The 21,038-nt window shown below is 40.5% G+C and overlaps 1 protein-coding gene across 3 annotated transcripts in view; it reads left to right on the plus strand.

Moving 5' to 3' along the window:
- ckap2l (cytoskeleton associated protein 2-like) overlaps nucleotides 1-20,055 on the plus strand; it is a 32,645-nt gene extending 12,590 nt beyond the window's left edge. Inside the window, exons 4-11 of one of the 3 annotated variants that reach the window (XM_052041045.1) lie at nucleotides 1,439-1,929; nucleotides 2,086-2,604; nucleotides 5,388-5,471; nucleotides 12,380-12,581; nucleotides 13,297-13,455; nucleotides 13,593-13,665; nucleotides 15,518-15,665; nucleotides 18,764-20,055. In XM_052041045.1, the coding sequence (XP_051897005.1) occupies nucleotides 1,439-1,929; nucleotides 2,086-2,604; nucleotides 5,388-5,471; nucleotides 12,380-12,581; nucleotides 13,297-13,455; nucleotides 13,593-13,665; nucleotides 15,518-15,665; nucleotides 18,764-18,983 (1,896 nt within the window). In that variant the 3' untranslated portion in view covers nucleotides 18,984-20,055. Of the gene's footprint in view, nucleotides 1-1,438; nucleotides 2,605-5,387; nucleotides 5,472-12,379; nucleotides 12,582-13,296; nucleotides 13,456-13,592; nucleotides 13,666-15,517; nucleotides 15,666-18,763 lie in introns of all 3 variants that reach the window. The other 2 variants (XM_052041043.1, XM_052041044.1) reach the window with 2 other exon arrangements.
- Nucleotides 20,056-21,038: the final 983 nt, after the last annotated feature.

Here is a 21,038-nt window from a genome sequence, read left to right on the forward strand (position 1 = left end):
CTAAGTAACTAGATAAGACGAATTTTTACTAAAGGGCATTAAGTTTGTTGGGTAATACTGTATTTGGTTTTGTCCAACTTGATTGGGATTAATCTTGAGATTTTTGTTGTAATTATAATTTCTTGCCAAATCCACAACTGCTAATCATTGGGAACAATGAGGAAATGGTGGAAGTACTCAGGTTAACATCAGTTGATGTTTCGGGTCAAAGATCTGTGCTGCACCCAAAATAATATGTCAAAGCAGTATTTTGGTGTGTATTTTCTTTTTATTAAACTATTCCAGATTGTGTTAAAAGACATGGAATTGTAATAGATGAATCTTAATAGTTTGTGGCATTTGTGGGAGGAAACATCGAGCACATCTTGAATTATCTTTTCACATTCTCAGTTCTGTATTGAATGAGAATTTGGAACCATTGTGTTCAAAACACACAGGGCTAAATTTCAGGTCTCAAACAGTGGTTTAGTAGTTGATGATCTTCTCTGTGATCCTTATTGTTGTTAATTTTGTCTTTAAAACGAATGAGGGAAAAACTAAATAGGCTGGGAAGCAAGTGGTAATTGAAAATTTTCTTATGAAGAATGACAGTGGGATTCTTTTAGTTCTGTATCAGTTTCAAAGAGGGGAAAGCAAAGATGAGAGCAATGAAATCTTTCAAAAAGGTAGTTTCGGGGGTAGGAGTATGGTCTGGAGTAAATTATGGCGCAGTTTCTTAAAAAAAAAAGCCGTATAGTTTAATGAATATAGCATTGGTTAGTGAGTTGGCTTACTGAGGTATATCAGCATACTGTGCAGTTTGTTAAAATTTAGGCTGGAGCAAGAAAAGCCAGGAAGCAGCGACCGGAAGTGGTGGATACTGAAGATGACATGAATTTAAGGGATTCTGATACTAAAGCAGACATGATAGTTTAGTGGTTAGCGTAATTCCTGCCACTATCTAAGGAGTTTGTACGTTCTGTCTGTGTCTGTGTGGGTTTCCTCCAAGTGCTCTGGTTTCCTTCCATGTTCCAAAAGACATATGGGTTAGGAAGTTGTGGGCATGCTACGTTGGCGCCGGAAGTGTGGCGACACTTATGGGCTACCCCCAGAACACTCTACACAAAGGATGCATTTCACTGTGTGTTTCGATGTACATGTGACTAATAAAGAAATCTTATCTTAAAGGGCAGAGGTGGGCTTGGGAGCATAAAAGGTGTAGAAGTTGTAAATTATCTGGTTGAACGATTGACAAATTAGAAATAGTGATGTGTTCTAGCACCTTTTGGAAAGGAAGATTTCATAGTGGGTGGGTAAAGAGGAGGGAATAATTGACTAGGAGGATAAAGCATCTGAATTTTTCCAAATAATTTTTCATTTCCCAAATGTTTCCCTAAATAAAAACCAACATGGTTTACTTAATGCCTCAAATGATGTTGCATGAACTTTGTTGTTTCAGGGAGGAGACCAGAAGCATGATGCTCAGACAAAACAATCTAAACTCAAAGGTGCGAAGAACCTAACATGTACTAATCATGCCAAATCAATGGTTGCTAGGAGTCAAGTTCAGTGTGATTCAAAAACCACTGAAAAAAATCCCACCCTCACTAAGCAAATTACAACTGCTTTATTACCAGAGGAGTCAAATGCAGAAAAGGAATCTATTGCTGATGCAACAGCTCAATCCAGACAACATGTGAGGGACTTGAATCCTGAAGCTTCAACATGTAATGAAATTAATCATAAATCAAGTTATCAAGAAAAGGAAAATAAGCGCACAGTCAGTACAGCTCGAATTACTGGACAGTCTACAGGTACAGCTTTAATTAAGCGGTTTCCACTACAGGCAAATAATACTCAAGCTGGCAGATTAAAGAAGACTGCTTCAGATAATCAATCATGGGCAGTTGGTATTGATGACATGTCCAGGGCGGCCCCTGGGGCAGCCAGGCCAGTGGGCGCGTCCAGGGCGGCCCCTGGGGCAGCCAGGCCAGTGGGCGCGTCCAGGGCGGCCCCTGGGGCAGCCAGGCCAGTGGGCGCGTCCAGGGCGGCCCCTGGGGCAGCCAGGCCAGTGGGCGCGTCCAGGGCGGCCCCTGGGGCAGCCAGGCCAGTGGGCGCGTCCAGGGCGGCCCCTGGGGCAGCCAGGCCAGTGGGCGCGTCCAGGGCGGCCCCTGGGGCAGCCAGGCCAGTGGGCGCGTCCAGGCCTGTGGTCACGACCAGGGCGGCCCCCGGAGCAGCCAAGGCACCCTCAGCTGCAGCTAAATCTACAGGTGGAATGACTAATCCAAAGGAACCTTTAAAAGAAAAGATGGAAAAGAACTGTAGGAAATTGAACAAGAGAGAACAACAGTTTACAGGTCACAAAACCGGGAAATCTCCATGCGGTGCAAGTGTACAGAATGGATCTAACTCTGCTGCAAGTAGGTCAGTGACAATATGGAAACCTTTTACAAGATCTGCTCAAAAGTTGCATCCAGCTTTGGGGTCTCCTACAACAAAGATAAAGAAAAGTAAAGGTGCGGTACAAAACATGAGCGAATCTACAGCACCAGTAATGAGCACAGTTAAGTGTCGAGATGATCAAAGCTCCATCACCAAGACCTTAAAGGGAAAAGATGAAAGAAGGTAAACAAAAATTCTTTTTGAAACTGCACAAAATGGTTTAACTCCTTTTAACTTGAGTTTCGTTGTTCTAATAAAGTTTTTCAAAATCTATTTGACACAGGAATTTCCTATATCCAAAATACAGTGACCTGTGCTTGAATTTCTATCATTCGTTAACAACTAGTTCCTTTACTAGTTTGAAGAGCTTTTTCTCAGTTGTGGAGTGGGGTACAGAGGAACCATGTACTCTGAAAGCTTCTGGGATAGGTTTGTCCACCAAAATAAACCATAACCTAGAGGAACGTGTCCTCCAAGCCTATCATCCTTGAAGCAACAAACAATGAGCTAGAGGAACTCAGCAGGTCATGCAGCATCTGTAGTAGGAAAGAAATTGTCAATGTTTTGGGTCAAAACCCTATATCAGGTCCTCTGATGGATGCTGCATGACCTGCTAAGTTCCTCCAGCCCATTGATTGTTGCTCTAGATTCCACCATCTGCAGTCTCTTGTGTCGCTATCATCCTTAAATGAAGGTCAGAAAGGACATTCAGACAACTCCTTGTAGATTATTAGTTATAGCTCAGTTCAGTCCATTTGCCACTTCTCTGTCCACCTTAGCGATTTAATCAATATTGTTTGTAGCATAGGGCTACTCTCCTCACTATCAACAACACCAATTTTAGTGTTGCCTGTACTGATCAATCCTCCTGCAGTCACATCCAAATTATTAATATACATAATATACAGTAAGCACTGAACCCTGTGGTACACCAATAGTCTCAGGGTTCCAATAATAAAACACTTGACTTTTACCCTCTGCCTCCTATTATTAAGTCAAAGTTGGATCTGATTTTCCAACCTCCCTGGATCCCATGGATTCTTGGACCATTATCCCATGTGGAACCTTGTCAACTTCCTACTAAAGTCCATGTAGACTGCATCAATTGCATTTCCCTCTACTCCTTGTTGCCTCTTAGAAAAATATAATCAAATTAATCAGATAGAATCTCTCCATTAACAAACCCATGCTGACAGTCTTTTTTTGATTAATTCCTGCCTTTCTAAGTGTGGATTAATTCTGTCCATCAGAAATTTTCTACAATAACTTTCCTACTGCTTGTATTATACTCAAAGGTTTGTAATTACCTGGCTTACCCCTGCTGCTCTTGAGTAAAGGTGCCACATTTTCTGTCATCCTAACACATAACCATTTGGCCAGCAAAGATTGAAAAATCTGTCATGAGTGTCAGAAATCCTCCTTTACTTCCCATCGCAGCTTGGAATACATCTCACCAGGCCTCGGGGATTTCTCACCTTGCAGCTCACTAAAGCATCTAATACCTCTGTACATTTTCTGTAATGCAGGCAGGCCTCCCCTGGTTCCAGTTCTCTATACTTGCCATCTGCTTCCTTTGTGTTTCAAATCTAACCCTCAATATCTATGGACATCCAGGATTCCTTGGTCTTGTCCTTGCCCTTCACCCTTACAGGAATACATTGGCACTGAACTCTCATTGTTTCACTTTAGAATGACTCCCTCTCTTCAGATGTAACCTTGTCTCCCAGTCCATTTTGCCTGGAGTTGTCTAATGATGAAATTGGCATCCTCTGCCCCCCTCCTCTCCCTTTCAGCATCTTAATTTCTGGACTATCCCTTGAGTGACCAGTCTTGACCTTTTAACTATGGTCGCTGTGATAGCAATAACATCATAACTACCTTGAAATTGAGAGTTATGGTCACTATCTCCAAAAATGTTCTCATTCAATACACTCTCAGTCATACTCCAACCATTTGCGTGGATCCATTCCCTAAGACAGTCTTACCAGAGAAGCGGTAGTACTGAACTTGTCTACATACTGTCTTTAAAAGTTTTCCTGGATATACTTTCATCCTTTCTAATACTTTCAAACTAAGTAACCTGAGTTAATGTTGGGAATGTTAAAATCTTCTACTATTCAACCCTATCTCTGATTCACCTAGATATCTGCTTCTTTATCTCCTGCTGAACTGTTTGGAGGTCTGAAGTACACCCCAGCAAAGTTATCGCTCCTCTTTTATTTTTAGGCTTTACCCATTTGGCCATATTTCAAAGGCCTCCCTAATTACTGCAGTAATGGACTTCTTAATATTGCAATGCTCCCTTCGTATTATATCACTCCCACATCATGCCTGAAGATTCTGTACCATGGAATGTTGAGTTACCCATCCTGCCCTTCTTTCCTCCCACAGATGCTGCAAACATTGACAATTCCTTTCCTCCCACAGATGCTGCATGCTCACCTCCCCTATCTGATACTACCTGCCTGTCATCTTTCAGTCCACCAATCGGCTCGGAATCCTTTCTCGCCTCTACCCTTTTCCTCTTTATACTGGCCATCGCACCTCTCCACTCTCAGTTCTGATGCAGGGTTTTGACCCGAATCATCAACAATTCCTTTCCTCCTACAGATGCTGCATGACCTGAGTTCCTCCAGCAGGTTTGGTTGCTCCAGATTCCAGCTCTACAGTCTCTTGTCTTTCATCCATGTCTCAGTGATAGCAGCAACGTATTCCCATATGCTAATCATCACTCAGTTCATCTGCCTTGCTGGTCTGATTCCTTGTATTATGAATGCAATTTAGCCTTGTATTCTTTCCTCACTAGCATTTGACATGGGAAGTTGTTTGGAGATTACAGTGGTAGAAGTCCTGCATTTTAATCTTCATAGCTCCCTAAATTCATGTTGCAGGATCTTCCTTTTTTTTGCCTATGTCATTGGTACCAATGTGAATTTCAACCTTCAGCTGTTGCCCTCCTCCTTTAGAATATCCTGTGATGGTTCGAACATCCTTGATCCTGGCAGCAAGAAAGAAAACATACCATACTGGATTCAAACCTATAGTTGCAGGTGGGCTGTCTATTCCCCTCCCTGTCAAGTCTTCTATCACTATTACCCTTGAAACCTGCTCCTTTCCCCTTAATGCAGATGAGCCACCTGCTATGCCAGGGTTTTGGCTCTGGCTGAACATCCCAGAAATGTATTTACCCCCAGCCCAACCATGTTTCTGTTTTGAAGCGAGATATACTCAGGTTTCCCTATCTGCCTGCCTTCCTTTCTCCTTTGGTAGTAACCATTCCTTGTCGGACCTTCTTTCCTTAATCTATGGGGTTGACCACACCTTAAAAAATATTCTTTTGAGAAGCATCTTGTAGCTGGCACAGACTGCAGATGATGCTTCGGTGGCAGAAGGTGTGAGTGTTTAATATGGTGGAATATATGATTAGTGCTGCATGTACTTTGTCATGAATGGTGTCATGCTCTGAGCATTGCTCTGAGTGTTTGACCAGCAATGATGACTATTTCTTCAATTTTGTTTTGTGCTTGTGGATGTTGGAAGGCTTTCAGAAGTCTTGCTGCAGATTAATGGCTTCTGACCTCCTTATCTTCATGCCTGATCCGAATAAATTTCTTGAATAGGGATTGGAGGAGATGGGATTGAGATCACACAACATAATTTTTCAACCCAAATGGCTTATTACCATTTCAAATCGCAGTCTAATTTTTTTTTTAATATAATGCTTAATGGTTTAAAGTATCATGACAGCCAACTTATCCAGAGAATTAACATGGCAACTAGATCAGTTTTCAACTGGCTCACCAACACCAATGATACTATTTGGCTATACCATCTCTGAATGAAGATAACTTGCAATCGTTTACCAATTTTTCTGTGAAGCCTATCCATGGTCTGCTGGATTATCCAGGATTCCCAAGGGGAGAGACGAAATGATCACAGCCAGGTGGTTCTGTAACCTATTCACTGAGTGCTTACTGAGCTTTCCTCCTCCACCATTTAGACCCAGATTCAGCTATGTCCTCACTCCCTCCACCACAAAGAGAAGCCCAAGACTAAAGTCACCAGAAACCACGGCACAAGGACAATGCCCAACTTGGTCTGTTAGCAAATGTAAGAAGTAATGATGAGGTTGTTGTACTTCAACCCAACTATTAGCCACTGTGCTGTGAATCATAGGAACAGGCCCTTATGGCCCACCTCATTTATGCTGACCATGATGCCATTTGCACACTTTAGGCCCATATCCTTCTACTCCTTTCCTATCCAAGTACCCATCCAAATGCCTTTTAAATGTTGTAATAGTATCTGCCTCCTCTGGTAGCTTGTTCCAAATAATCACCACCCTCTGTGTTGGGAAAAACTTACCCCTCAGATCTCCTTTTAAATTTCTCCCTTCTCACCTAAAACCTATGACTTCTAGTTCTAGATCCCCCTACCCTGGGAAAAAGATTCTGACTTTCTTTCCTATCTATGCTTTCATGGTTTTGCAAACCTCTATGAAATCACCCCTCGGGCTGCTTAATGGCCTGGGGCTGCACTGCTCATCTTCCATTTGAGGTTCTTATTTGTCCAAAATGCTTCACCTTGCCAGCATAACCACAATGTGCAAATGAACAGGAATCTTGCTGTGGAAAAAGTACAGACAAACTTAAATGAAGAAAGTGTGCTGTGTTTGCAGAGCAAATGCAATGCAATATTGTGTAGCTCCCAGCTTCTTGTATTCAGGAAAAACACCACAAGCCCTGAAGAATTGTGGATATTGTATTACAATGCCAGCATTGCCATACACCCACAGAATATCCAGTTATTTTGGTGTTTCAAAAGTAAAGACTTGTATCTTCACTGCAGGGATTTGAACTTTGCCAACTTAGAGGTCAAAGATCAACAAACAAGGAGAGTAGGAATGGTTGTATCAGGGTAGTTAAATTACTGGACCAGAATTAAATCCCACCATAGCTGCTGTGAAATTTAATTTCAGCTAATAATTTGGGATAAAAGAAAACTAGTTATTACGACTTTATAGCTATGATGCCAAGAGTCGTAAAAAGATGTCTGGTTCATTAGTGTCCTTCCCTTGGAGACGAAATTGGTTATTCTTATCTGGTCTAGCCTATGTGTGACTCCAGAGCCACCAATATGATGGACTCTCCAATGCCCTTTGGAACAGTGAAATGGCTAGCAAGCTACCAAATTCAATTAAGGACAGGCAATAAATGCTGTCCTTGTCAACAAGCCCAGATCACAGAGAAACAGCATGGAAACAGGCCCTTCAGCCTACCAAGATCATGTTGACCATCACATTTGGGATACATGAGGAAACCAGAGCACCCAGAGGAAACCCATGTGGTCACAGGGAGAACATTCACATCAACTGCACCTGAAATCAGGTTTGAACCTGGGTTGCCAGCACTGTGAGGCAGCTGTTCTACCAGCTGCACCACTTGTCCTGCAATCCCCCTCAATGCTTGCACACTCATTACTCCAACATCCAGATTGCAGCTTATTCCCCATGACATCCATCATCTTCCTCCCAGTGTTCCCACATCTTGCAACCCCACTTCTGCTCTCACCCAAAACTTCACATGCTTCACGTGCTCTGGGCTGTATGGCTCCCCATTCAGTTTCTGTAATAACCAGAATACCACCATGAAACATGAATGTTCCAAGCCACTTCCCCCAGCTTACTGTTCTGCAGTTCCAATGTGCATAAATTAATGTTCGACAGTCTAACTAATTAATAAGTAAAAGGTTGGCCCTAAACATTATTTCAACCCTTTGCTCTTTAAATGGTATAATGGTGCAAGTAACACAATTTTAGGCTTTTTAAAAACAATGTGTTCAGATGCATTGTTATCGCTACCAGTTTTTGCTAGTCGGTCTACCTATCCTAATGTTTTGGGTTGGGTTAATGCTTAACATACCAGTAAAATAACCCTAACAGTATACTTTGAATATACATGAACAGCACCCACTACATATTGATCTTCTAGACCTTGTGCTGAGATCATGATTGTAGCTCCCCTAGTTCAGAGTTGCCCTTGGCTCGTGTCATGTGCACGTATACCTATTCCCATTAGTAGCCTGAAATGTGTAGCCCATTGGCTTAATTTCCCACAAGAGTTTCCTCTTATAGCTGTAAAAAGTCAAGACAATCAAAAACCTGAGAGAAATTCAATACTTGATGGGTTTGCAATTCCTCTTTTTGGACAGGTGAGTTTCAGATCATCTCTACATTTGGTGTTGGAGTTGGCAGGTGGGGAGGTTATTCTCTCAGCCCACCCTCTGCATTCAGAACTTGTTCCTTAGATTCTTAAACGAATGGTTAATATTCCCTATTTACCTTATCTAAACCCATTGTGACTTTGTACAATTTGAGCAAATCTCATCTCAACTTTTACATTTATGGGAGTAATACTACCTTCTCCAGATGATCATGTAGTTGAACTCTCATTTCTCGACCCATTTTAGTAAACCTCTCTGTACCCTCTCTTTACATCCTTTCTAGTATGGTGACTTGTTACTCAATTTGTAGTTTAACTAGTGTTTCCTAATGGTTCAGTAAAATATCCCTGCTTTTGTTATTTTGTATCTGTATTTTTGAAGCCCAGGATCTTGTTCAGTTTAATTGCTCCCTCAACATATCTCACTTTCTGAGATTTATCCCTGTATACATCCAGGTCTCTCTAGTCCTGCATGCCCTTTACAAATGTGTCACCTAGTCTATATCATCTGGCCTTGTTCCTCCTGCCAAACTTGTCCTCCATTAAATTTCGTCCCTACTTGCTTCCAATTCTACTGGTCTATTTCTTCCTGCAGTCTATTAATTTCCTCACTCTTTAAAATACCTTAAAATCTGGTAATTTGGAAATCTTACTCTGCACTCCTACCGCTAAGTCATTACTACGTCAAAGAAGCAGTTGTTCTACAACTGACCTGCAGAAAATGTAATCGCCTTTGGTCTGGTTAAAAGACTAATTATCACATTTCTAAGGTGTGTTTTCTCCATGTTGCAACTGACTTATTATACAGTCTTTAGTTTCACTAAATAACTTTTTTAAGTGGGACTTTGTGGAATGCCTTTGGCAAGTCCTAATTACACATGCATTTACCTTCACCAACCTGTTATTTCATCAAAAGATTCAACCAGGTTAGTCAAACATGATTTGATCTTAATAAACTGAGCTGGCTCCTCTTTATTAACTTCAACTTCTCCAAATGTTTATTAACTTTCTTCCCCTGAAAAATGGGAAGGTTTGAGTTCCTTTCATGTTAACTATCATTTTGTCATCCTCTTAGTTTCCTTTCACTTGCCATATTCATTTGAATTATTTATCTATTCATTCAGAGAATCTTGCAACACAGGACTGGCATTTATATCCTTCCCTAATTACTTATCTGAAAGAAGGCATTTAAAAACTATCCACATTGTGCCTCAAGTTGCATGTAAACCAGACCAGGTAAATATGACAGATTTCCTTCCCTAAAAGATGTTAGTGAACAAGATGAATTGTTATGATATTTGAGTAGTTTCATATGGCCAGGGGGTTGACTAAGCTACTAAATAAGTACTTCATTCTTCATCAAAGAAGGTGCTACTGGAATCTCAGAACATCTTCCTTCTGAGATGGGCTGAAAATTAGTAAGAGGAAATTTAAGATGGGTCAGCTGTACTTCACCTGGTCCAAATGAAATGATCATAGGTTGCTGGGGGAAGTAAATGAAGAAATTGCAGAAGCCCTGGCTGTAATCTTCCAAACATCTATTGACTTGGTGTGCGTATGTTGGAGGGAGCTGGGAGTGTGGGAGTTGGGTGGGTGATGTGATGAGTTATGATAGTGGCTGAAATACCTAAACAGGGTGCCATACTGTAGTGGTTAAATTATCGAGCTGGTTTACAGAGGCTTGAAGTATTGACCTGGAAATGTTTTAATCCATGGCAGTAAGGGAATTATAAATTATAGATTTTTTTTTTAATTACTATAATTTTTAAATTGAGCATCCATAAAGGTGATCATGAAACCACCAGAATGTGTCTTTTAAGCTGTATCTGGTTCACTAGTGTCCTTCAGGAAAGAAAATCTGCCACCTTTACCAGGTTTGGATTGAATAGAACTGTCTAATGGCAATTACTTTGCTGACTGTAAATGTTGTGGGTGTTGAATTGAACAAGAACTTAACTGGACCAATTCAATAAGTACTATGGCTAAATTGAGCAGGTCTGAGGTCGGGGTATCCTCGGGTGAGTGACTTGCCTTCTGGCCATCCTAAACCTTACAACTGTTTACAAGGTGAAAGTAAAGAGTACTTTGCTCTTAAGGTGCACTTAATGTACCTTGTAAACAGTGGTAAGATTTACTCTCCACTGGCCTTGATGAATGTAGATTCTTGAACACTTGAAGTTTGTCATTATCCAGAGGAAAGCAACTCTTCATTGGTATCTCATCCACCATTGTAAACTCTCACTCCCTCTGTCACCAGTGCACCATGGCTAAAGTGTAAAATGCATTACAGTTGCTCACTAAGGCTGCATTAGCAGTCCCTCCCAAACCTATGAACACTGTTGGGGATTATTCTAGAGTTATGAAATTATGGATAACATAATTATGGATTAATTAAAATGAGAACCAATCTTCAAGAAATAAAACCTGTTCACAATCTTACTTCAAGGCTATCGAAACCAATCATTGGATGTGGGACATTCAGATTCTGTCCCATTGAAATTTACACAGGGGAAGATAATAGATGAATGTTCATGTTACTTGGTGCACATTGAAAACTTCAGGATGAGATCAGGGAAGGCATTAAGTGGCCATCTCCTGTATTAACATATTGTTAAAGGCATATCCCTGCCACTTAATGCACAGTTCCGGACAGGTCTGTATTGTCACGTAATATTCTGGCTAGCTGTATATTCATGGAGTCATCCCTCACACAGTGACAAAAGAGGTATATTTTGGGTGTCTGGAGTCTGTGCTCATAAGCTTTCGGAACAGACACCAATATTTGAATACTCAAAGGGCTTCTGCTAGTTGGGATATGCGTAAATATGTAATTCTGCAAATTTACCTGACTATTTTCAAAATGTTGAAGTTAAGTAGGTGATTATAGCCATTGAAATTGTAGTTATCATTTATTGTTACCTTTGTGTTTAAGCAGTATAAAACATTGTGTCAGCAGAATGAGATGCTTTTAGACTTTCTCTTCAGAAGATCTGTGTGAATAAAGACTTCTATATCTCCCAGTTGCAGCTTCCATCTGGCTCAGTTTAGTTAGGCACAACAAACGTCAAGAAGGGTAAAGGCCTATATAATCAGAATCGGGAAGTGAAGACTGTTTAAAATGGATCGTGGTACACGATGAAGATCCACTTTTTATTATTGATGGAGCAATATTTGCTTTCCTTTCAACATCTAATGCTATTCTCACAACTTATGCTGATTCAATGCTGATATAATAACGTAGCAGTCCTTGTGGGCTGCCAGTGTTAATTTGAAGAGCAGAGCAGTTATTCTCAATATCCTTATCCGTATTTATACCTCATAGCATTATTTAAAAGAAAGTGGATCATCTGCTGTTGTGGGACCAATGGTTGCCATGTTTCTACATTACAACAGTAATTGCTGTTTAGCACATTAGAACATTTTGAAAGGTGTTGTATACAAATACATTTCTTCATTAATAACACAACAAAGTAATATTAACAGGTAAAATATGGATTCCTAGCACTTCTTCAATAAAGGCATAGAACATAAAAGTTTGGAGATTATATTGAACCCTTATGGGGACTGACTACATTGCTCTGCACTCCACATGGCTTCCTGTGCCATTGGTGCCATTGTGATGCTACTGTGGTTCTTTTAATACTGCCTCCATTCTGGTTTCTTCTGACCTTTGGCCTGTTAAAACTAAAACACTGGTGTTTTCTCTTTCTAAGTCTACTATTCATGTTTTGCTTCAGGAAGCAGCTTGAAGAGTGGTTGATTTCCAAAGGGAAGACCTACAAACGCCCTCCCATGCCTACCCCTTTTAAGAAAGTATTAAAGTCTGTTAAGAAGAATTTGGAGCATTCTTTCTTGGAAGCAATGGAAGGAGAGGAACAGAAGGACCTGTCAGATCGGGTACAGCACATGTTGGACGACTGCATGAAATTACTTGAGAGGGTATGGAAGACTTTTTTTAGAGCAGCGCAGGAACAGGCCCTTTGGCCCACAATGTCTGAGCTGAACACTATGCGGAATTAAACTAATTCTCTTCTGCCTGTACAAGATCCATATCCCTTCATTCCAGGCATGTGTCTATCTAAAGCCTCTAAAATGCCACAATCATATCTGTTTCCACCACTCCCCACCCCTTGCAGCCTGTTTCAGGCACCTACCACTCTGTGTGTGTGTGTGTGTGTGTGTGTGTGTGTGTGTGTGTATTTTTTTAAAAATTTGTCCCGCACGTTTCCTTTAAACTTTCCCCTTCTTACCTTAAATGCATGACCCTTAGTTTTACCTGGAATGACATTGGTATTAATCTTTGCCAAAAAAGATTTTGTTATGGGAGGGGTACCTTGAAATCAATCAATATGTAGACCCTAACTGCATATGGTGGAATTATTTTCTTCATTATTCTCCCAACTGGCATCCACTTGGTATTTGCAAATAGCTGCAAATTAGCAGAATCTATTACTCAATTTTATTTTGTTTTGTTTTTGTAAACTAGATTAGTCTTTAAAATCATTGACTATACTGGAGACTATCAACTTGTCAATAGGTTTAATCACTGCTGCATGCAGCAGATTTTGGCTGGATTTCAGGATGGATAATGGCTGATAATGCCCTTCTATTATGCCTAACTGAAAAGTTTATGGTGTGCTTTGATTTCCTTCAGGGTTCCTCTCCAGAACAAGTGTCTGAAGCGCTGCAGAATGTTCCAGAGGGTGAAAAGTTTGCCAAATACTGGATTTGCCAGGCACGCCTGCTGGAATTAACTGACTCAATGGAGGCTGTCATTGCCCTGTTTGAGCAGGCTGTTCACAATGGTGCAGAGGTAACAATATTTGGGGTTAAAACTATAAAAGGCATTTGAATAATTCAAAATAGCAGATTTTAATTTTTAAAGTTTTTTTTCCTTCACCTAACTTTGGTTGGTTGCTTTACAATGAGAAACTCTAAATTCTTTCACAGCCTGTTGAAGAACTGCGGTCTGCACTTGTGGAAACCATCATGAGAAATGCAAACTCTCGCACAGCCTGTACAGGTAAATTTGTGCCATTTAAAAGGAGTATCATAGATTTGTAACGTCTTTAAAAATCTAAATGCTGCTCTTGAGCTGAATTACCGTCATCAGTTTAAACCATTGAAGCTCTTTTAAGTAAAAGAAATCCAATTTATAGGTGTACTTATAAATTCAGTTTGTAAAGAAACTATATAATGTTGTACCCTGGATTCTTCACTGTTTGTGGTTAAGCTTCTGACTTTATTTCAGTGTTAAAACAGATTTGTTCATGCATTGATTTCTTCCTATTTTATGTCCACATTTGGACTCCCCAACCCTTCAACCCCCCCCCCCCCCCAACGCCCCAAAGTAGTATAAAACTGAGCCATATAGATCAGAATGATTCCTAATTTGACATCTTTCCACACTAAGCATCTTGGATGTGTGATGGGAACTGCTACCATCTCTATCCCCTGATTTGGAGAAGAGCTGGGGATTAAACTTTTGTTTTTACTTTTATTTATACAGCAGGGTAACAGGCCCTTCTGACCCAATGAGCCCAAGCCACCCAATTATACCCATGTTAACCTACTAACCTGTATGTCTTTGGAATGTTGGAGGAAACCGGAGCACCCGGAGGAAATCCATGGGGAGAACTTACAAACTCCTCACAGACAGCAGTGGGAACTGAAACCTGATCCCTGGCACTGTAATAGCATTACACTAACTGCTGTACTACTGTGCTGCCCAGTTCTGTTTCTGATTACACTGGTAATGTTTATTCACAAGTTCAAGTGGTTGGTGAGGATAGAACCAAATTTAATTTGTTTGCTTTCCCCTTTCGTCTGTTGTGCAGCCTAAGAATTATTTAAGTGTGACAAATGGGTGTTTGTAGTAATCAAAAAAACTGCAGATGCTAAAAGTCTGAAATAAAAATAGAATGCTGAAAATGCTCAGCAGTCTGGCAGCATCTGTGGAGAAAGAAACAGGGGTAGCAGTTCAGGTTGATCATCCTGAAATTAACCAAAACTTCCACAGGTATTGCTTGCCCTGCTTGAGTATTTACAGCATTTTCTGTTTCTATTACTGAAGTCACATTTGGAAACATACCCATGAAGAGCTAACTAATCCAGGTTCAAAAGGTGGAAGTTTGTATGTGTGGACTGTTAAATGTTATCTTAAAAACATACTTTCTCGAGCAGATTCATGTTGGATTATAGGTTCCTTTTAAGCTCTTATGATTTTCCATCATTATAATAAATGGAACATCTAGAGGATATATTGAGGAGAGCGCACATGGATTATTGCTTACTAATCTGTCACTTTAAAATGATTTTCATGCAAGTAGAAGAAAAATCATTTTTGTGTAAAAGGCAGTGAGCTGAAGGGGAAGATGAAAGAAATTGAGCTTTGTGGCATGTAAAGATGACTAGGGGACCATAATGCAGATACAAGAAGCACTAACTGAAATTGATGTGAACTTCAATTTGAGCCAGGATGGAAATTTAAATTGGTGGAAAATAAATTCTTGCATTTACATTGTTGCCTTCTGTGAGTTTGGTACATGGCAAAGTGCTTTTGATGCTGTGTTGTCACATACTAAGGTTCCACAATCATTCATGTGATAATGACAGACCAATTTAATGTAGATTGAGGCATTGATTAAATGTCTTGTCCAAAAGACAACACTTGTGACAGTAGAACACGCCTCCTTAGAATTTTGTGCTCCCATCTCTGGAGGGAAAGTTGAACCTGCAACCTTTTGCTGTGTCGAAGCATGCGTGCAGCCATCTGAGCAATGGCTGACATTGAAATAGGCGAAAGTAGAGATGCTACAGAAATGAATGTCAACTGGCCTTTTTTCAATTTTGCATGTGTTTTTATATTCTGTCAGAAAAAGATGATGTTAAAACTGAAGGGTTTGAAGAGTCTGCAGTTGCCACGCCTTGTACAAAAGTAGTGAGGCTTTTGTGTGGCAAAACAGATGGGCATGGTTCATCTGTGATCAAATACAGAGTCACCGCAACACCTCAAGTGCTCAGGTAAGGTTTTGGAATCAACACCCCCAATGAAAGTGAAAAGAAGCAAGATAGCCAACCATTGTACATATCAATATTAATCCCTTTTACTTGCATTTGGTATGTAGCCTTCCATGCCTTGACAATCCAACTGCTTGTCTAGATGCTGTTCAAATGTTATGAGAGTACCTGCCTCTATCACCTTGTCAGGCAATGGGTTCTAGATTCTAACCACTTTGTGTGGGAGAAAAAAATTCCCCTCTAAACCTCCTACCTGCTACCTTATTCCTATGCCCTCTTGTTTTAGACATGCCCCACTATGGAGGGAAAAGATTCTATCTACCCTATCTAATTTCATATACCCTTATCATTCCCCAGCCACCTCTGCCCCAGCCCATCCAATCTCTCCTTGTAATCTAAATGCTCCAATCCCAGGAATATCCTGATAAATCTCAGTAAACTCTCCAGTGCAATTACATCCTTCCTATAGTCTGGTGACCAGAACTGCATACAATACTCCAAGTGTAGCCTAAACAATGTTCATTGTTTTATAAAGTTGTAACATGATGTCCCTGCTCTTGCATTCAATGTCGTGGCCATGTCAAGCATCTCATATGCTGCCTTTACTGCCCCATGCTGCCATGTTCAGGGATCTAGGGACTTTTACCCCCAAGGTCCCTCTGTTCATCAATACTCCTGAGGGCCCCACCATTTATTGTACATGTTGTACCCTTATCTGACTGTACAAAACACATCACTTTGCACTTACCAGGATTAAATTCCGTCTGCCATTGCTCTGCCCAACTTTCCAGCTGATCGGTGTCATGTTTTAGCCTAAGGTGATCCTCACTATTTACAACACAAATTTTAGTAAGTTTGCAGATGACACTAATCATATCTCTATATTCACATCCAAGTTGTGAATCACTAACATCTAGGGTCTCAGCACCAATCCTTATACACCACTGGTCACAGGCTTCCAATCAGGAAAAACCAACCCTGCACAACCACCCACTTGCCTCTTATGACCAAGCTGATTTTTGATCCAATTTGCTAGCTTGCCTTGGATCCCATGACCTCTAACCTTTTTGGACCAGACCTCCATGCAGGAACTTGTCAAAGGCCTTGCTATAGTCTGCCAGGACAACATCTACTACACTGCCCTCACCAATATGCTTAATTACCTCTTTAAAAAAAAATTCAACCAAATTAGTGAAACAGGATTTCCCACAAACAAAACCATGCTGACTATCCCAAATCGATCCCTATCTTTCCAAGTGTAAATAATCCTGTCCCTTGCATTTTTTCCAATAAGTTTCCTATCACTGATATAAACTCACTGGTCTCTAGTTACCTGGCACCTCTATGGTACCCTCTTGAATAAAAGAACCACATTCACTATCCTCCAATCATCTGTAACCTTGCCTATAGTTAACAAAGACATTTTTTTAAAAAACTGTCTGTTTCCCAGCAATCTCCTCTCGCCTCCCATAGCAGCCTGGGATACATCTCTTCAGGCCCTGGAGATTTATCTACCGTTGTGTGCCAAGACCTAACACTACCTCCTTAATGCTAACCAGCTTTAGGATATCACTGTCCCTCTCCCACATTCATTGGCTCCACGCACAGATTGATTCTTTCGTCCCCAAGTGATCCTATTCTTTCCCTAGTTACTCTCTTGCTCCTAATGTACTTACAGAATACCTTGGGATTCTTCCTAGTCTTGTTTGCTTGTGATATTTCATGGCCCCTCTCTGCCTTTCTAATTTTTTTTAGTATTCTCCTACACTTTCTATGTTTAGTTTTCAGACATTTTTCTTGCCATATTTTTTTCCCATCAGACCCTCAATTTCCCTTGTCATCCAGGGTTCCCTAATCTTGCCATCCTTGCCTTTCACCCTTACGGGAACATTTTGGTCTCTCATAGAATTTTGGTTAATCAGGAGTTAAATGCACATCTTCCTGAACGTACTGCTTGTATTTTGGAATTGTCACTGTTTATTTTAATAGTTATAAACATTTGATAATCTAAATGTCAAGCACATTTAAAATGCAGAAATTATGACAGAATATTGAATTGTGTTGCATAACTAGGATAAAAATGATTACATGGGAAGTGTGGCTTAGAACATCATTAATTCAAGCCTCATTCCAGAGACTTCAGCATGTAATCAGGCGGTAATGTGTCATTGAAGGTTCTGTCTTTTGTGGGGGGGGGGGGCGGTGAAAGGAAAGGGAAAGGAGGATCGAATGCAAGGCTTCTATGGTAGAATTTCAAAGGACTATGATCTGGTATTCAGGCCACTATCACTGAAATGATATCAATAAAATAGATTGGTTTCAGAATCAATGGCAAGCCCATCTGTGTTGGCCATTAATCTTCTGGAGCAATTTCACATTTTATTTTTGTAATCTGCCCATAACTTGATTGTCAGGGGTGAGATGCTATGCTACTGTTACTTGTCTCTGTGTAAACCCTCAGAAATAATGCAGCATGTGAAATTGCTGTGGGGGGGGCAGTGGGGGGGGGAGGTGGAAAGAATTCCTTGGCTGCCCTCAACTTGGCTATTTGACAAAACTAATAAAATAGTCTCTTAATGTTTTTGGATTTTGGAAATGTTCAAAATCATTCTGTAATTTTTTTAAGTGTTTACCAAGCTGTTACTTTTTCCAAATATTTGGAGCAATTATAAAAAGGATGAGAAAGATCTGCTCATGGGTCAGGAACTGCTGTCAGTTCCTTGAAAAATCAGTACATTTCCTGGTCACTAATATCATTATTGTTTGTAATACCTTGCTCTGTGTAAACTGCTGCTGAATTTTGACACCACTTGTCATAAGTAAATAACTGAGAAGCTTTTTTGCGATGCCTGAGGTTGCAAAAAGTACTTACAAAACAGTTTTTATTGGGTCAAGTGGAGGATGGTATGCTTCTGTACTGATGTTCTGGCAGTACTATTTGTTAACTTAACTATCCAGTATTTCATTTTGCAGTGATCCATCTATGGCATCTAGTTTTGGGGCTTTCCACTTCACCAATGCCTGCAAAGATGGGGATTGCAAAGAATGAAATCAAAGAAGTGACACATTTTTTAAATTTCATAATGCATCTCTCTTTGCAGAACGAATGAACTTCAGAGCAGAATCCGATCTACAGGGCAACAAGATCTGAAGCTCCTCACCCCAGTCCGCCGCTCAGTTCGTATTGAGCATGTTTCTGCTTCGTACCCTAAGATGCTGAGAGAGCATGACTGCTGTGTGGCCTCACTGAATGAACTTTTAGCTGAGGAGGAGGCTGAAACATTTGTTTATAGAGAAAACAGGGCTCTGCTAGGAGAATAACAGAAATGTGACTGGTATCCTTCAGATGCTTAATGCATACTATCCACATTGACTACCGGCTTATTTGTACTGTTTTTAGAATGTATATAATAAACTCTTGGATTCAGTCATTTCAAAAGGCATAAAAATTAGCTCATCCATATCTCCTAGATGTTCTATCTTGTCTCCTTGGCCAAGCAATCTTGTTTTCACAAACACCAATACTCTCTTACTGCTTGTTTTTTGTTGGAAAAAAGCTAATTGCTGTACGGTAAGTTTACACTTCAGTCAATACACTTCCACACACTGTCCTATTGTTTCTTTCTGCCCTTCCACCTATCACTGTAACCTTCATACCTTTTTTTATATTGCTTGTTTTACATATCTCACGTTTTGGCTATCTCCATTACAGCAATGATGACATGTTAAAATCTGATTAATTGACTCCCAAGTGCTTTGGGTAATTCTGGGGTCATTGACGTCACTTATAGAAATGAAATATTTGTTTACTGGATCCCTTGGCCTCTAATCTGTGAATGAGGAGGATTTGTTGGTTTGTGCTTGCTTCAACTATTTGACATGTTCCAAAGCAGCAGATTGACAACACTGATCATTAAGTACAGACTAGAACTCATTCTCATATTTCCTCATGACATGGGAGGCTGCCATTTGGCCTACTGGGGCTATGCCAGCTCTGATCAATCCCATTTCATCCATTTATTTCCTTGTAACTTATTCTCTCTCATTGCTCAACAGAGCTTGCTTTCTGTGACAGGTAACCTGATCTTTCAGGTGCCTCTGTCCTTACCAACTCTAGCCCACATGTGACTCCAGACCCATCCAGGTGGTTGATTCTTAACTGCCCTCTGAAATTACTAAGCAGTTGAAGCTAAATTGGAGTAGGCAGTAAATGCTGGCACCCCCTGCATTGTCCACACCCTAGCAATAGAGGGGGAAAAAAGATGTATGCTTAACCATCAAGGGAATGGCACAATTGTGGTAAAACTTTTAAAAGGATGAAAATTAAGCATGTATATAATAAACTATTGCAATATAGGCACCATCACATGTTTTTAAAAAAATTAAATATTGCTTTCTGAAATGATCTTGGTAAAATAAATGTTTTGTGAATGTGTTTGAATACTGATAACAATCTGGAAAAAGATTAAATCAAGACTTGTTTAGGCCTATCTGAGCTAGCTGATTTTGGCTGGATTCGGAGCAAGAGGGCTGTCTGTCTCAACACACTGATTTGAGAGCTGATTCCTTAAGTGCTAGGTTGTGATGCTTAACGCCTTCCCAACAGAATAAAAACTAGTGGGTGTGGGATTTTTTTTTAATTCCACAAGGAATTGTGGCCTAGAAGTTGGGAACAACTTTGAGAAAGGGGATGGTGAATACACGACTGAGGATGTTGTATTTGAATCCATGCGGTGTATGAAACAAGGTAAATGAGTTTTTATAGTGCAGATTGAAATTAATGGTTATGATGTTGTGGGCATCAGAGACAAATCTGTTGGAATTCTTTAGAGGTAACAAGCAGGTTAGACAGAGTCAGTGGATGTTATTTACTTGGATTTTCAGAGGGCTTTTGACGTGGCACTGCACAAGAAGCTGCTAAACAAGAGCCCATGGTGTTAGAGGCGAGGTACTAGCATGACTGGCCGAAGTCAGAGTGTGGATAAAGGGGTCCTCTTCAGGATGGCTGCCAGTGACTAGTGGAGTTCTGCAGGGGTCAGTGTTGGGACCACAACTTTTCATTCTGTTAATGATCTGGATGAAGGAACTGATGGGATTGTGGCCAAGTTTGCAGACGATACTGAAATAGGTGGAAGGACAGAAATGACAGATGGAATACAGCGTAAGAAAATGTAGACCATGTTCTAAAAGGGGAGAGAATTCTGAAATCATAGGTCAAAGGGACTTGGGAGTCCTAGTTCAGGATTCCCTTAAGGCTAACTTGCAGGTTGAGTTGGTAGTAAAGAAGGCAAATGCAATGATAGCATTCATTTTGAGAGGACTAGAATATAAAAGCACCTATGTATTGCTGAGTCAGCCATGATTGAATAGCAGAAC

Source organism: Pristis pectinata, chromosome 29 (assembly GCF_009764475.1).
Source record: "Pristis pectinata isolate sPriPec2 chromosome 29, sPriPec2.1.pri, whole genome shotgun sequence".
Classification (NCBI taxonomy): Eukaryota; Metazoa; Chordata; class Chondrichthyes; order Rhinopristiformes; family Pristidae; genus Pristis; species Pristis pectinata.